The 17,166-nt window shown below is 43.7% G+C and overlaps 1 protein-coding gene across 6 annotated transcripts in view; it reads right to left on the bottom strand.

Moving 5' to 3' along the window:
* The window catches only part of SNX29 (sorting nexin 29), a 580,903-nt gene that overhangs the window by 528,839 nt on the left and 34,898 nt on the right, over window positions 1–17,166 (bottom strand). For 5 of the 6 annotated variants that reach the window (XR_006343074.1, XM_043914342.1, XM_043914345.1 and 2 more), the window contains exon 4: window positions 5,307–5,431. The exons of the other annotated variant lie outside the window; for it this stretch is intronic. Coding sequence is in view for 4 of the 5 variants with exons in the window: in XM_043914342.1 (XP_043770277.1) it covers window positions 5,307–5,431 (125 nt within the window). In the remaining variant the exon portion in view is untranslated. The remainder of the gene's footprint in view (window positions 1–5,306; window positions 5,432–17,166) is intronic. 6 annotated transcript variants of the gene reach the window in all.

Here is a 17,166-nt window from a genome sequence, read left to right as displayed (position 1 = left end):
ATGGGAGACATACAACATACAGGTAGGGATTAAAATCATCACAAAACTGAAGGAAAACTGCCTGCAAACTCCCTTTCCCAGACTACAGTTGATCCCAGGAGGAAATCCGTGTACCTGGTTGGTATAAAAGTACTTGAAGATGGTCATGCACAGAGAAGGCCCATTGGGCCACGGGAAAAGGCACACAACGGAAGCACGATTCAAGGACATACCGTCAACTATGGAAGATTCGCTTGAACCAGACCAACTTCCCCAGAAAAACAACAGCAACTGGAAAAGCCAGAGTTGTTTTAAAAAAAAAAAAAAAAAAAAACTGAAGTCCTGGGAGCTCTGCAAAGACAGGAAAGACATGAGGAACTCAGATCCCAAAGAGAAGGGAAGTCTACAGACATGAGTCCTAACTACATGGAGAGCCAGGTTTTGCTCTGAGGTTTTTTCCAACTACAGAGCTTCTCTGGTGAGAAGTTAAGAGGAGCTTTCAGAATACCCAGAGTCTTAAAAAACAAAAGAAAAAAGAAGAAGAAGGAAATAAAACAGAGTTGAGGACCTGCAGATGCAGAAGGGCACTGGTAAACACGTCAACTCTGTCTCCCCAGAATTCAAGCCCACGTGGAGCCCCAGAATGTGACTCTTTGGGGGAAGGCTCTAGGCAGATGTCACTAGTTGAGAGGAGGCCATACCGGAGCCGGGGAGGGGGAGGGCGCCCGGTCTGATACAACTGGTGTCCTCCTAAGGAGAGGAGGGGACACAGAGGGACAAGGACACAGAGAAAGAAGGCCACGTGAAGACAGAGGCCGAGACGCCAGTGGCAAAGCTACAGGACGAGGGACGGCAGGGACTGCTGACCAACACCGCGTGCCAGGAACACACCCTCCCTCAGAGCCTTGCAGAAGGAACCAATCCTGCTGACACCCAGATTTTGGACTCCTGGCCTCCACACTGTGAGAAGGGAAATTCTCTCTCTGTTGTTTTGAACCACCCACGGTGTGCAAATTTGCCATGGCAGCTCCAGGAAGCTGATATAAGCTGGAAACCCCAAAAAACTACACCCTGGAAATACACAGGCCATCACAAATACTAAAGCCCAGGTGTGAACCAGCTTGATCCTGACTAAGTGGATCTCCCCCTGCCCTAACTGTCTGAGAAGCAACAGTAAATCCTCTCTGGAGAAAGAGAACACCATCCCAAACTTCAAAGTATCTCTACTCTTGTTCACACACAACATCTGGCATTCAGTCAAAAATAACCAGATACTGTGCAAAGACAAGAGCGCATTCAAAAACGGAACAAAAACAGAAAATAATGGACTTTTGGCTACAGCCCGGTGAGAAGGTTAACAAATCCTCGCCCTGAAAGCAATGATAAAGCTGGACAAATCTGACACAAATAACAGTTCCGACACTCCAGAAACTGGCTTCAGTGGCTTCCAACCTGGGAGCGGTTTACTCTTGAAAACCGTTGAATTTCTGATAAGAAGAGGGGGAACAGTACTAGCCGCTCAATGATAAATGGCGGCCAACATGCCATCTCGAGGGTCAGGGGCCACAGGGAGGGGCGCAGACTGCAGTGGATGAAGCACTTCTGGCCCACGGACAGAGGGCAGGGGTGCTGGGCCCCCAGCAGAGTCAACTGTCAACGTGGGCCCAGAGGCGCAGGTCCCCAGGTTCAAGAAAACCTACACACCCATATCTCCACATAAGATCTCATAACTTTTCAATGTTGAAATCTTAAAAACAAATTTTTAAACACACTCCACAAAGGATTTCCCTAGCAGTCCAGGGTAAGACTTCACCTTCCAAGGCAGGTGGTGCGGGGTTCGAGCCCGGTCAGGGAGCCTAGATCCCACGTGCCTCGGGGGCCAAGAAACCAGAACATACACAAAATAAGTAGTATTGTAACAAATCAATTAAAAAACACACTCTGCGAGGGCACCGACTTCCAAATTCAGCCCTACACGCAGCCTAACCCCCAACAACCAAACGCAGCAGGCATGCCCCTGGTAGACTCTCAGTATTATCCCACTATTGTGATTTCCAACAATGTCATTTTGTTCAATCATTACGCTGAAGTTCAGCTTTTCTCTCTTCATTTAGTAACAGAGCTAATGCAACAGCCTTGTGAATTAACTCACCATTACTCATTCTCTCCTGTCACTTTCAATTCAGTTAACGGAGCTGGAGAGGTCCACAGAGGAGCAATAACGGGCATCAGGCCGGCTGCCCGAGGAGGTGGGGAGCAGGGAAGAGCCAGGAATTTTACATGGGTCTGACCTGGGCTGGAATCCTCAGCTCTGCCATTTACCAGCTGTAGATGGGAACTTGGGCAACTTATTAACCAACTTGAGACTCTGTATCATCGTTTGAAATGCAAGGACACCATCACCTACCCTGGAAAGTAACTGGCATGTTATCACCATGTACCAGCTCGGGCAGATCAATACCAAGGCCTCAAGCCCCCACCACAACCCTACAAGGCAGATCCTGCTACGATCTTTATTTTACACAAGAGGAAACAGAAGCTCGGAGAGGAGATGTCCCAGAGATCTTGTGTGTGACAAGTCTTGGAATGGGGCTTTCAACCCTGCTTCCTGGTCACTAAGCTACGCAGCAGGCCCAGCCCCGCAGCCAGGAGGGACAAGGGAGCCAGACAAGGCTCATTTCTGTCTGATCCATCTCCTAGGATTTCATTTTATCCATTCTGCCTGGCAAGGGCATTCCAATGGCTTTAAGAACGACCATAAAAAGCCATTGATCCGATCTTTCCCAACTCTTAGCAGCTGAAAAAACACCTGCCTCCCCCCATGAGGTTTTTAATCAAACATTCAATGGCAGGAAAGAGGTTTTAATCAGCCAAGGACCATCCTGCACCTGTGAATGGTTAATTAATGCTGCAGACAATGATGACACAAGCCCTTGGCAGCCACTCAAGGGCGAAGCTAGTCTGGTCTTTGCTTCACTTCTAACCAGCCAGGAGACTGTGCAGCACACACTCCTCAGCAGAAACAAAGCCAGAGGCCACTCGCTCGTCAGCATCTTTAAGACACGAGGGTAGAAATCATGCTAAGATGCAGGGAAACAGTGAGAATGTGAAGGCTGGTGATGCCTCACAAACGTGTAGGTGCTTCTGTGATCATCAGGGCCAAGGAACAAAAAGACAGGAATTCTAGTCTGGGTGGGAATAGAAAGAGCCATTCTATGGGGTCAAAAGGTCAGAGCCTCAAGATGGGGTGAGATGGAGAAAAGAGGTGAGACATGTAAAGGGTATTTAGGAGAAGGTAACTGGTTAAACATTTGGCGGGGGTGCGCGTGTCTCTGAAATGAAGCAGGTGCTTCACATGAGGTTATCATGTGAAGCCTCCTGACAACCCCCCAGGGAGACGAGATGCTCTGTCTTTACAAGTGAAAATGGAAGGCACGGAGGGGCATTTCCCCAGGGTCATGCCAGGCTTACCCTCGGAGTTTGACTCCAAAGCCATGGTTGCCTCTGTCATGCCCAGAACTGTCCAGAGCCTTGTGGTCCATTCCACACCAGTTTCTCCAAGGAAGCTCCCCACAGACAGATAAGAAGGAAATAAAAAGAAAGAGGGGCCAGCAAGCCGGGGCGGGGGGGCTCTCGGAAAAGCCATGTCCTCAAATAGCCATCAATCAGCCCTAGACCACCTCCACACAGAGCTCAGGGAAGCGTCCTGGACATAAGATGCCACCAAGGGATTTCCCTGGTGGTCCAGTGGCTAAGACTCTGCACTCCCAAGGCAGGGGGCCCAGGTTCAACCCCTGGTCAGAGAACTAGATCCCACATGTCCCAACTAAGAGTCTGCATGCCGCAACGAAGATCAAGGACATCACGTGCCACAACTAAGATCTGGCTCAGACAAATTTTTTTTTAAGTGCCACTGAGACTACTGAGGCTGATGTTCAAGGTGGCCAAGGTAGCTAGCCGCAGGTTCTACAAGGACTGAGGCCCTTGATGCTGGCTCTTCTCTGAGCTGGCCCAGGAAGGCAGAAGAAAAATCAACAGTGCTAGGAATCCTTCTTGCAGGCCCAAGAGGAACCACATTCATTTCTGAAAAAGAGCAACTGGTGAGATGAACAGGATCAAAGACGTGCTGGAGGGCTGAGAGAAAGGGGAAGGGAGATATGCCAACATGGGTGAGAGGGAAAGGCAGTCGGCAGAGAATTTCCAGACGGCTCTACCAAACATGGCCAGGGCTGATTTCTCAATGTGAAAGGAGGCGGAGGAGCAGAGGTGACACGTTTTACTCAGCAGGGACACTGACATCACAGCAGCAAAATTCAGGAATTCAAGGTGGCACCCACAAACGGGGTCTTAAAGAACCTGCTCTTCAAAATCGGGGTTGTGGGGGGTTTTTATACAACATGATACACTTCAAAGTTCAGATCCAGGGACGTTCCTGGTGGTCCAGTGGCGAGGACTCAACGTTCCCAATGCAGGGGGGTCCCGGGTTCGATCCCTAGTCAGGGAGCTGGATCCCACATGCCACAACTGAGACCCAGCACAGACAAATAAATAAATAAATATTAAAAACAAAGAAGTTCAGATCCCGACAGAAACCAATATTGCAATTGTCCTTCAATTAAAAATAAATTAATTAAGAAAAAAGAAAAAAAAAGTCCAGATCCAAAGCAAACCACTGAACAAATGACGGCCGCACCGCAGAGAGCACAGATGAAGACCCCGACCACTCGCAGCGCTGCCCTGTGAGCTGGGCGAGTTAACTTACATGAAAGACTAACAACATGCCAGGCTGACACAGAGTACCCATGGGTGCTAAGAGTTATCCCTAGGAGCATCATTCCTGTCATTCAGAGACACAGGAGCACAGGGCAAGGGAAATGCTGTCACAACTTTAAAATGGACGGTGGTAGAATTCTAAGCTCCGAGATCTGCCTGATTTCTGTCACTGTGACTGAAGACAGATTTAATTATGAAATGCTGTGCTATCCTTGTGCATCAAATCAGAACAGATTATTCACTTCTCAGCAATTGCTACACCACGCTGGCAAAATAAGCACCTCAGTGGCAGGCCCCACCGAGTCCCTTGAGACCACAACACGTGTCTCTGAGAATTCTGCACAAAGGGTGACTTCCTTTCAATTAACACGCCAGATAACACAGGTACTGACTTCAAGTGAGACATCCTTACCGTGGATTTCCGCATCACCACGGGCCTCCCGCCCCCAGCAGTCCCGCACAATGACTGCCTTGCTTGTTACTAAAACATAAATAAAAATTAAAAGGGCAGAGAGGAAGGGATATGCTCTGGGGTTCACCCGGCCGAGCAGTACCTGTTTCGGTTTTGCTGGCAAAGCCTGCTGCCTGTTTGATCGCGGCCGCCGTGAGTGCTAACCCTCGACTCCTCTTCAAGCCGTGCTGCAGGACGGCTTCAAACTGGGCACACAGACAGGTTACCCTGCAAGAGAACCAGTGATTCATCAGTCCACCCCGGGAAGGGAGAGAAACAACCAGGGTGGCGGCCGCATCTCCCTGGGGAGCGAATAAAGGAACACACTAAACACCAGGATTTACAGGCAGGCAGCTGACATGTAGCTGACTCCCCACTAGCTCTCCCCATCTATGTTCCTTTCAGGTTAACTCGGGGCAGCCCCGCAGTCCAGCCCCTGTTCATCAGACTGGTGAAAGCACAGTAACAATTCACAAGAGACAAGGGGAAATGGAGTTGGTGCCAGCCGGCCGGGGTGGGGGGAAAAAAAAACCAATTTAAAAACAAATCAGTGGTATGTAGGGAGGGGTTGGGTGTTAATTTGTATCCAATTCACAAGTTTCAACTCTAATTCATATCATGTCCTTTATGAAACAAGATTATCTTCTAAGAGATTGAATTCGCAGGTCTGCCAAATTGGAAACATTGTGTAATTTCATGGCCTGTTACATACCCTGAAGAAATAATGTGAATTCTGATTCTTGTTCTTTATTTTGTTGTTAAGAGATTACATTGTTGAAGGCAGATCTGGAGTTGATGGAATTTTCAATTAAGTTACAATTACTGTGCATTTAATTGAATTTATTTCTCAATAACCAAAGAAAGGGGAGATTCAGGACCATGTTCACAGAGATGAGGTCACCATAACCACACTCAATTCCTAACAGTCCTCCCAGGACTCCCAGGCCCTCAGCCCAGCTGGATCTGTGGACCTCAGAAACGCTTCCGTTTGTTCACTCAGGCAACAAACGTTAAGAAATCCTGAACTTGTCCCAGGCGCCAGGCGCTGTTCTAGGCTCTGAGGATATAGAGATAGGAATGAGACAGGTAAGGTCTCTCTCTCTCCCTTAGCAGGGAGAGATTCACAAACAAGCCAAACAGATCCTATCAGTTGATGAGAACTTAGAAGGAAATAAAACAAGATGAGGTGGCAGATACAGCCAAGGCAAGAACAGGCTTAGATGGTGCGGCCTGAAGGAAGGCAACCCTAGAGTCATGACCTAGACTTGACAAGAGGCAGCAGGCTGGGCAGAGGGGTGCAATGCAAAGACCCTGAGGCCACCACCAGCTGGCTCATCCCTGCCCAACTGCAGGCATTTCCTGCCCCACCCACTCCCACACCTGTAGTAATTATACTCCAAGTGTTTATCACTGTGGGTGGTAAACATTTTCACATGCATGATTTCACTAGCTCCTCCCATGATGATATGATTGGGGCAGGTATCATTACCTGCATTTTACATGTCAGGAAACTGAGGCTTAGAGATACTTAAGAGCACATATTAAGTATGTAATTAACAGCAATATCCGTACTCCATTCCTACCCACTCCCACGCTATCCAAGGTAGTTCCCACTACACTCCATACCATGACAAACAAGCTTTATTCTAAGACAAAAGTCCACTTTCTCCCATATGCCACCTTTACTCAAGTGTTCTGTCTATACCAGGAACCCCTAACACAGTATCAGCAAACACACAGCACATGTATACTGACTCTCTAGTCTGTGCCTGTGGCAGACATCACTAATCCATCCCAGCATTCCAGGCTACTACTGCCAAGGATCAAAGTGAGCCCTCCAAAGGAAGGAGTCCCTTCTTGCATCCCAAACCTAACACGTGTCCTCACCTACACTATTTGGCTGCCAACTCCTACCGGTCCTCCTGGGTCCCCTGCACCCAGTTCACTCAGGGCCTGGTACACAGCGTGTGCTCTGTATGTGCTTTTTCAGTGGGTATGTGAAAGGGTGATGAACCTTGGTCCCAGAAGACTCCCCCACATTGAAACAACCCTTTTCGCTGGGCAGATGTCACTCAAACATTAGATGTGCACATGCTAGTCTTTCTGTATATCCACAGGGGCACACTTCTGAGGGCTCCCTGTAAAGCTAGGACACCCGCCAAAACTAAATCCCACAGAAACCAAAACAGAGGCATGATAAAATGGAGCCTGACCAAGGGCCGGCCCTGTCTCAGGGCAGTGGGGTGAGGAGGTGGAGGGAAAACCTTGGACTGTGTTTAGAGGTCTCCATATTAAACCACAGCCAATATCTTTAAACGAATCATCTGCAAATACAATGATTAACTCAACAATCCTAGTCAGGTTGTTTGGCTCCAAAGCACAAGTCAAAAACTGCCCCGCCAACTCTATAATAACATCTGGCCTCTAAGGGGAATGGAATGCAGGGGAACAGCACTAACTCAGCTCCTGAGGTTTGGGTTACATCAGCAGTATTACCTTCCAGATGCACCTAGGTCACAATCAACCCAACACAGCAGAAAACCAAGGTGGGTGTTAGTCCTATAATTAGTTTATTACACAATGTCTGCCTTACTGAAGGTCATTCTATTTCTCACCCTCCCCATCTGACCTGAGCTTATATCTACAGGTCATTCAAGACTTAGCTCAAGGATCCCCTCCTCCAGGAAGCCTTCCTGAGTGCCTCCTCATGCTGCAGCACTTGGCCAATCTCTCTGTGAACAATCTGCTCTCCACCGCTGTCTCCTCTGGCTAACTCGAGTTCCCTGACAGCCAGGATCACGCCTCAATCGTCTTAGTTGCTCCAGCACCCGGCAGGATGCCTGGCTTCTGTGATATATGTGACCAGAATTGTCCCTCCCCTCGAAGAACTCAGAACATGGACTTGATGTCTACTTAGGTAAGAGGGGCATCTCTGGAGATCTTGTATAAGTTGGAATCCAGGTCAGTTAAGACTAGGGAACCAAAGAGAAGACCTTTGTCCAACCACAGTAACCTACACCCTTCATCTTGTGGTGGGCATGCTATGGGTACTGACTTATAATCATGTCACCTGAAGGTGTTCCATTTCTTCTCATCTGACTCAGGGCAAGATGACACTTCCTGCAGAATGAAAGGGGCGCCTGCTTTCATGGAGCTCACTGGTTTCTCGGCCCAGTCTCTCCTATTTTCCAGAATGCTTTCCACTGAGCACTCTCTGAGACCCATGTTGGGGGCAGGGGGAAGGACCGGCTGCCTCCAAGGCATTTTCTCACATCTATCTAAGTTAATGAATTGGCCATGTTTCTAATTAAGCGGGGCACTTAACAGTGGATGTTTTAATTTTTTTTTAAAAAGCACCAGCCAAGAAAATCACTTCAAGTTTTTATGTATACAGCTATTTACCAGATGAGTGGATAAATAAAATGTGGTATATTCATACATGCACGTGTGTGTGGTAAATTGCTTCAGTCATGTCCGACTCTGTGTGACCCTATAGACTGCAGCCCACCAGGCTCCTCTGTCCATGGGATTCTCCAGGCAAGAATACTAGAGTGGGTTGCCATGTCCTCCTCCAGGGGATCTTTCAAACCCAGGGATAGAATCTGTGTCTCTTAAATCTCCTGCACTGGCAGGCAGGTTCTTCACCACTAGTGCCACCTGGGAAGCCCCTATATTGACACAATGGACTACTATTCAGCAATAAAAAGGAATAAAGTACTGACACATGCTACAATGACAAGCCTTGAAAACACTATGCTAAAGGAAAGAAATCAGACCCAAAAGCCACACACTGTATGATTCCATGAAATGTCAAGAAAAGGTAAATATGGGATGTTTCAAGAGAACAGCATCGAACCATGTATATTATCTAGGGTGAAACAGATCACCAGCCCAGGTTGGATGCGTGAGACAAGTGCTCGGGCCTGGTGCACTGGGAAGACCCAGAGGAATCGGGTAGGGAGGGAGGTGGGAGGGGGGATCGGGATGGGGAATACATGTAAATCCATGGCTAATTTAAGTCACTGTATGACAAAAACCACTACAATAATGTAAAGTAATTAGCCTCCAACTAATAAAAATAAATGAAAAAAAAAAAGAAAAAAAAGAAACTACAAGTGTTGGGTTGGCCAAAACTTCTTATGTGAAAGTGAAAGTGACTCAGTCGTGTCTGACTCTTTGCGACCCCATGGACTGCAGTCCATGGAATTCTCCAGGCCAGAATACTAGAGTGGGTAGCCTTTCCCTAACATCTTATGGAAAAACCCAAAAGAACTTTTTGGCCAACCCATTACACTAGTGCTCGCCTAAGGCTGGAATCGGGGATTAACTGTAAACTGGCATAAAGAAACTCTTTGGGGTAATGAAAATGTTCTGAAACTGAACTGGGGTGATGACTGCACAACTCTATAGATTTACTTTGAAAATTTCACCACATTGTACATGATACAAGGAGTAGATTTTTATGGTAAGTAAATTAGACTTCAATTAAGCTGCTTAAAAAAAAAAATAATAAAACTTGCCCTCAGGGTGCTCAGTAAAAGCTTGATGAAGGAGTGAAGGAGTTAACGAGTGGAAAATGAAATAACCTTCTCCTGCTAAAACTGAAATAACCTTCTCCTGCTAAAACTGTCTCACACCACCACCAGCCGCACAGCTGGACTTTGCACGAGCTTAACTGCTTTACTGCTAAAATTCTGCAGGCACTGGTTTTCCTGAGCTGCGTCCTATATTTCAAGACTGCTTAACCTGACACATTAATCTTTAATAAGAATCCTGTACTTTTTTATGGCAACTATGAGACATTTATGGTGAATGTGAGACAGACAGGATCAGTCATAAAAGCTGCATTTTAAGAACCACATCAAATTAACCTGGTGACAGAGGGCATAACTTCAAACTAATCCTTTCACTGTGTTACAGCTTTATTGGAATGTTTTGGTGAAGAGCAAGTACAATAGTGAAAATGGACTGGACTGTCGTCATGTGGAAAGCTCCAAAGTCGATTGGACCTAGAACAGAGTCAATTGTACCCCAAAAAAAAAACAAGTCATTAACAGCATTAGCCACATCTCAGATTTAAGGCAGTGCAATCAACTAGCCTTGCTACAGCAAGGCCATCACATGACAGTCACTTGAAATGGGCCATGCCCTACATTTGCGTGTTACAAATTTTCAGAAAAGTGCACATCCTTTCTGTCTGGATTTTACTAGCACCAATCAATCCTCAACTGTAATCTCTAAGTCAGATAAAGATTTAAGAATGAAAATATTCAAAACATCCTTTACAACTGTGGAAAGTTAAAAATACATAAAGATTTGACTCTTGGGGAATTGGTTAAATGATAATACAACATATAATCAAATGCCATTTAGCCTTTTTTTTTTCTTTTTCCCATTTATTTTTATTAGTTGGAGGCTAATTACTTTACAATATTGTAGTGGTTTTTGCCATACATTGACATGAATCAGCCATGGATTTACATGTGTTCCCCTTCCCGATCCCCCCCTCCCACCATTTAGCCTTTAAAATATTTATCAAGAGTTTATAATGATAAGCCAACAGGTTTATAATATGAAATGAAACTTAAGCAGGGTATGAAACTGTATATTAAGTATGTTTTCAACTATGCTAAAAAAAAATTGAAGGGAATTATGTAAAAAATTAATAGCAACTTGGTAAAATAATTATTGGTGATGTCTTTCTTACCTCTATGTTTTTCTCACTTAGCTTCTTTTTTTGCATTTAAAAAGTATTCATGTCTCAAGAACCAGAAACATTGCTACCCTGAGCTACAAAGAATGAAGAAATATGGCATCAAAGTTATACTGAGAAAAAAAAAATCACGCAACCATTATTTGCAGAGAATCTGAAATGGCATTTTTTAAAAGCATAGATTATCAAGCTAAGCCAAAAAAAGGAGACCTACAAAAAGATATAAAAATGTTTTTAACCAGCAAATTTTAAATGTTGCAATAAAAGAAACAGTAACATTAAAAGTTGATTTTTTAAGTCAATAAAATGGTGGAGGGGAACAACAATCACAACAGTAACAAAAGTAAAATAAATCATATTTTTAATAACAAAGATACATGTCCTATATGAATAAAACCATAATATTCTTAAAAGGTATAAAGGTCAAAATAAGTAGAAACATTGCTTTCCTAAATGGGAAGACTTATTTAAATAAAAATGTTAATTCTTCCCAAATTAACATATACATTTAATACAATTCCAATACTAATCACAGGAAGAACTTGGTCCAGTGTGGTTTTAGGTACAGTGATAAACAAATTAATAGAGCAGTATAGAGAACCTCCTTGCCCCCAAAAACCCAAATAAATATGGAAACATTTTATATATAATAATGGAAGTACTTCAATTCAGATGGGCAAGAATAAGCTATTTAACAGCGGCACTGACACAAGTAGTTATAGGGCCGAAAGAAAAGGAAGAATAAACTTTTGTCTCAAACAACCACAGAACTAAATTCCACATGCATAAAGACCAAGAAAATATATAAGTGTGTGTCAAGATCAAGAAAATATATAAGTGTAGAAAAATAACACTTTGGCCACCTGATGCAAAGAGTCGACTCATTGGAAAAGACTCTGCTGCTGGGGAAAACTGAAGGCAAAAGAAGAGGAAGGCATAGGTTAGGTAGCATCACCAACTCAATGGACATGAATTTGAGCAAAATCCTAGAGACAGTGAAGGACAGGGAAGCCTGGTGTGCTGCAGTCCATGGAGTCACAAAGAGTTGGACACAATTAGCAACTGAAAAACACCAACGAGAAAAATAAAACTGTAAAAACTTAGAGAAAAATACAGGAAAACTGAAGGATAGGATACTCTCAAAGCAGAATTTCAAAGGTTTATAGAATTAACCACACAAAAAAGTTAAATTTCAACATAGCAAAAGATACGATAAATATGGTAAAGCAATAAATGATAAACTAGAGAAAATATTTACAGTGCACATAACTGGAAAAAAAATTAAAGGCCATGAAGAGTTTCTACAGACGGACAAGACAAGCAACTCCAAAAATAAAAAAACTATTAAAGAAAGTGAACAAATAAACCATGAAAGGAGGAAATATAGTTGCCCAACAAACACAGAAAAGATATTCAATCTCACTAGTGAGAAAAAAGTGTTGCAATACTAAGATACCAACTTGGGACTATCAATTAAAAACCAGTCACAGGTCTAGCAAAAGTACAAATAAGTGGGTCCTGTTGATAGGAATATGAATGTGAATTCCTACATCTCTCTACAAAGAGATCAGGCAACATGATTTTTTTAAAAGCCTATATACCCTTTGTCCCAGATGGCTCAGCGGGGAAAGAATCCGCCTGCGATGCAGAGTCACAGAAGGTGCAGCTTCAATTCCTGGGTCAGGACGATACTTTGGAGAAGGAAATAGCAACCTACTCCAGTATCCTTGCCTGGGAATTCCCATGGACAGAGGAATCTGGCAGGCTACAGTCTGTGTGGTCGCCAAGAGTCGGACAGCAACTAAGCACAGACCCTTTGATTCAGCAATCCTACTTCTAGGAATTTATCCTATAAAAATAAAAGCGTTACTAATTACAAATGAGCAAAAACCATGAACAGATATTTCACCAAAGAGGGATGGATACACATATCCAAGAACATGGAAATAAGTTCAACGTCATTCACCATTAGAGAAATGCACTTGTTAACAGTACAGTGAGATATGCCTACACACCTATAGGATGGCTAAAATAGAAAATCATGAGAATATTAAAAGATGACAAGAATGCAGAGGAACTGGATCACTCACACGTTGCTGGAGGCAATGTAAATGGTATAGTCAACATGGAAAACAGTTGGCAATTTCTTATAAAACTAAACAGGCAACTATCATACAACCCAGAAACTGCATTCTTGAGTACTTATCTCAGAGAAATGAAAGCTTAGGTTCACGGCAATAACCTGCACATAAATGTTTCCAGCAGCATTATTTACAGTAGCCAAAAACTGAAAACAACCCAGACGTCCTCCAGTGAATAAACAGACTGTGGTACGTGCAGACCACAGAATACTACTTGGCAACAAAAAGGAGCACACACTATTGATAAGTGCAACAGTCTGGATGAATCTCAAGGAAATGACCCTGATTGGAGGGGGAAAAAAAAAAAGGTCAGTCCCAAAAGGTTACACACTGCATGATTCTATTTACATAACATTCAGACAAAATTACAGAACTGGAGAAGAGAGTGGTAGTGGCCAGGAGTTAGGGATGGGGAGGGAGGAGACAGGAGGGAGGTGGGTATGGTTAAAAAAAAAAAGAAAAGAAAAAAAAACAGGAGGAACCCTGTGGTGATTAAATTATTCTGTATCTTGACTGTGGTGTGAACACATCACTCTGCAGAGTGATAAAACTGCACAGAGCTCAATACACACACACACAAGTGAAATTAGCAAAATTTGAAATACCTACCATTCAAGAATTTTACAGGGTAAGACCACTGGAGAAAACTGAGTAAAAGATAAATGGGATCTTTCTATTTCTTACAACTGCCTGTGCCTCCATAATTATCTCAGAACTAAAAGCCGAAATAAACAAATATAAAAGCACGAGAAGGCAAAGACAGACATATACACAAACATCTCTATTGTGGCACTGTTATAACAGCAAAAGCAGAAACAAAACTAGACACAACCTGAACGCCCATTAACAGGAAAACACTAATAAGTTACAGGACCGCCACACTACCAAACACTAGGTAGAAAATTTAAAAGAATGAGATGCCAAATCTAAACAACAGCACCTTTCTCCCCACATTTTAAGGTCTTGGAAATCCAGGTGTGCCTCACAGTCGATGGAACTACCCAGTGAAAACTGTCACTGGCTGTTATCTTTATTATGAAGAAGCCATTGATGGCAGGCTGCACCATTATGTCACCCAGTGACCTGGAACAAGGTCTATAATACATGCCCAGGTTTTTGGAGTTTTTTTTTTAATCACATTCCAGAGTAATAGAAATGGTAGGATTCTTATCTGAAGGAGGAAGAAGAGAAAGAGGAAGAGGAGTGGGCTTCAGTTATTTGCGTCATCTACACTCATGTGAGAGGATGGAGGCACCCTTGGAAACTCAGGCCAGCGCATCTAGAGAAGGGTAATGAGGGCTGGGAGGTGAGGCTGGGCTCCTCACCCACAGCACGGCAGCGCCCACATGCGAGGTTCTCTCCCAACTCCTTGCTGAGCCAGGGGTCTGTGGGCCAGTGAATCAAATCAGCGCAGAGATCTCAATCAGTCCTCCCCGCTTTGGCCGAGAGCATCCTCTCTCTGTGCTAGGTAAATGGAACGCAAGTAAACAGCAGACCAGAGATAAAGAGACAAACAGATCTCTGAGAAAGGTGGCATCCATCTAGAAGAAACTAAAACTGGTTTTAATTTTATCCCAGGAACTATACAAACATAAATCCCAGATAGATCAAAGGCTTAACTGTAAACAATAAAAACCTTACAGGAAAATGTAAAAGACCACACGCACACTCTAATGTTGAGGAAGATCATAAAACACTGAAAACCCAGAAACTGGAAGGATAGTATATGGACCAGGAAAGAGACATTTAATTGTATAAAAAATTTTAAGGACTTCCCTGATGGTCCAGTGGTTGAGAATCTGCCTGCCAATGCAAGGGACATAGGTTCGATCCCTGATGCGGGAAGATTCCACATGCCTTGGGGCAATTAAGCCTGTGTGCCACAACTACTAAAGCCGGTGAGCCCAGAGCATGTGCTCCGCAACAAGAGAAGCCACTGCAATGAGAAGCCTGCTGGCCACAGCTACACAAAGCCCACATGCAGTAATGAAGGCCCAGCACGGCCAAAAATAATTTTTTTTTTTAATTTTCAACGTAGTATTATAATAGATACTATTACCTGTGCTTACAAAGATAATGGACAGATCTGAAAAATATTTGCCATGCAAAAAACAGGTGAAAGGTTAATTAAATACTGTCATACACAAAGAGCTCTCACAAACTGAGAAGGGGACAAATAATCCAACAAGAAACAGGGCAAACAATATGAAGCACCTCTGCACAAAACAGCCAAGTCAAATAGCCAACAAACTTTAAAAAAATAAAAAACTGAAACTCACTGGCAATCAACAGATGCAAATTACAATGACAAGTGAGCCACCTCTTTTCACCCATCAGACTGACAGAACTTCAAAACAACACTCAGAACTATTATTAGAAAGGAAGAAAAGGGTAGTTTCATGCACTACCAAGTAGAAGTTTTTTAGAAAGATACCTGACCACAACTGTTAAAAATAAACGCATTCTCTTTGGCCCAGCAACTCAGCTCCCGGAAATCTCTGCCAAACAAATAAAACCTCAATACATGAGAAAAGATGCTCAAGGATGTCTACTGTTTCACTATCCAGAGTAGTAAAAACTGGACATAAAGTCAGTATTACTTCGTAGGCAACTGTTGGTACATTTCACATAATACAATATAGTGCAGCTTTTTAAGAAGAATTTTTAGAACTCTAACTTGCAAAGGATTTGACAGGATAGTGCCAAGAGAGAAAATACAGAACATTATATATAATTGAATTTTTGGAAGACAATGGCAATAAATCCTGTGTACGTGTGTGTATATATACATATGTGTATTTTATTTCTAAGAATGTGGAGAAATACACAGAACAAATGATTCTTGATCATTAATGTAAGTTACCCAGAGGGAGAGAGAAGAGATGGGGTAGAGAAAAAGAGGGGAAGAAAAAAAAAAAAAGCAGGTAACAAAGAACCAGAAGAAAATGCAAGCTTGGTAACAGTGAAAACTCACAAGCCAACAGTTTTCAAGATACTATTAGGCCTGAGGATGGCAGATGGGCATGTAAAAAGAAATCAGATGAATATTCTACCAGAGGAACCAGAAATTGGAAAAATAACCAATTTTTAAATGAGTTAAATCATTTCTGACCATTTTTAAAAGTTACTAAAATAAATACAGTAACTGGATTTCCCAGGTGGTCCAGTGGTTAAGACTCTGCCCTTCCAATACAGGAGGTGTGTGTTCAGTCCTTGGTTGGGGAACCAGGATTCCATAAGCTGCACAGCTTGGCCAAAAAAAAAGAAACACAGAACAACTATAGGAACCTCCCTGGTGGGACTCAGTGTAGCCAGACAAATAAATCAATATTAATTTATTAATTAAAACACACACATATAAAAACACAGCAACTGTCTTCTCTGGGGTAGACAGACCCTCAAGCTTTGGTCCAGATGCAAACACCTGCTAGCATTTGGGATTCTTTTGGCAGATGAGGAGCTTCAAAGTCAGGGATGGGAGGTGAAAGCTGAAAAGGAATCAGTCTAGGGAGCTGATAAATCAAAAGGGAGAAAGAGGATGGAGAAAGCCAAGAGCCCCTCAATGTGGAAGGATGGAATAAACGGGAAATGAGGAAGCAGAGACGTGACGTCAGGTCCAGTGGCCAATGGGTCTCCCAGTTTGGTCAGAGTCCATAACCTGGAAGAAAGAAAACTCCACACCAAAAGCTTCCTTTCAGCAAACAATACAGGCACAGATGTAGAAAACAAACTTGCAATTACTGGGCAGGAGGAGGTGGGGGGCTGTGGGGGAGAGATAGATTGGAACTGGTGTATAGATACTGCTCTGCATAAAATAATAATAAGGACCTACTGTATAGCACAGGGAACTCTACTCAATATTCTGTAATGACCTACATGGCAAAAGGACCTACAGAAGAGTAGATAGGTAGGTAGGTAGATGGACTTCCCTGCTGACTCAGCGGTAAAGAATCGCCTGCGGGTTCAGTCCCGGGGTCGGGAAGATCCCCTGGAGAAGGAAATGGCAACCCACTTCAGTATCCTTGCCTGGAAAATCGTCTGGACAGAGGAGCCTGGCGGCAGGTTACAGTCCATGCAGTTGCATGGACATGATTCGGAGACAAAACAAC

This window comes from Cervus elaphus, chromosome 10 (genome assembly GCF_910594005.1).
Source record: "Cervus elaphus chromosome 10, mCerEla1.1, whole genome shotgun sequence".
Lineage (NCBI taxonomy): Eukaryota > Metazoa > Chordata > Mammalia > Artiodactyla > Cervidae > Cervus > Cervus elaphus.
Note: the sequence above shows the minus strand (reverse complement) of the source record. Positions and strands in the feature narration are given on the sequence as shown.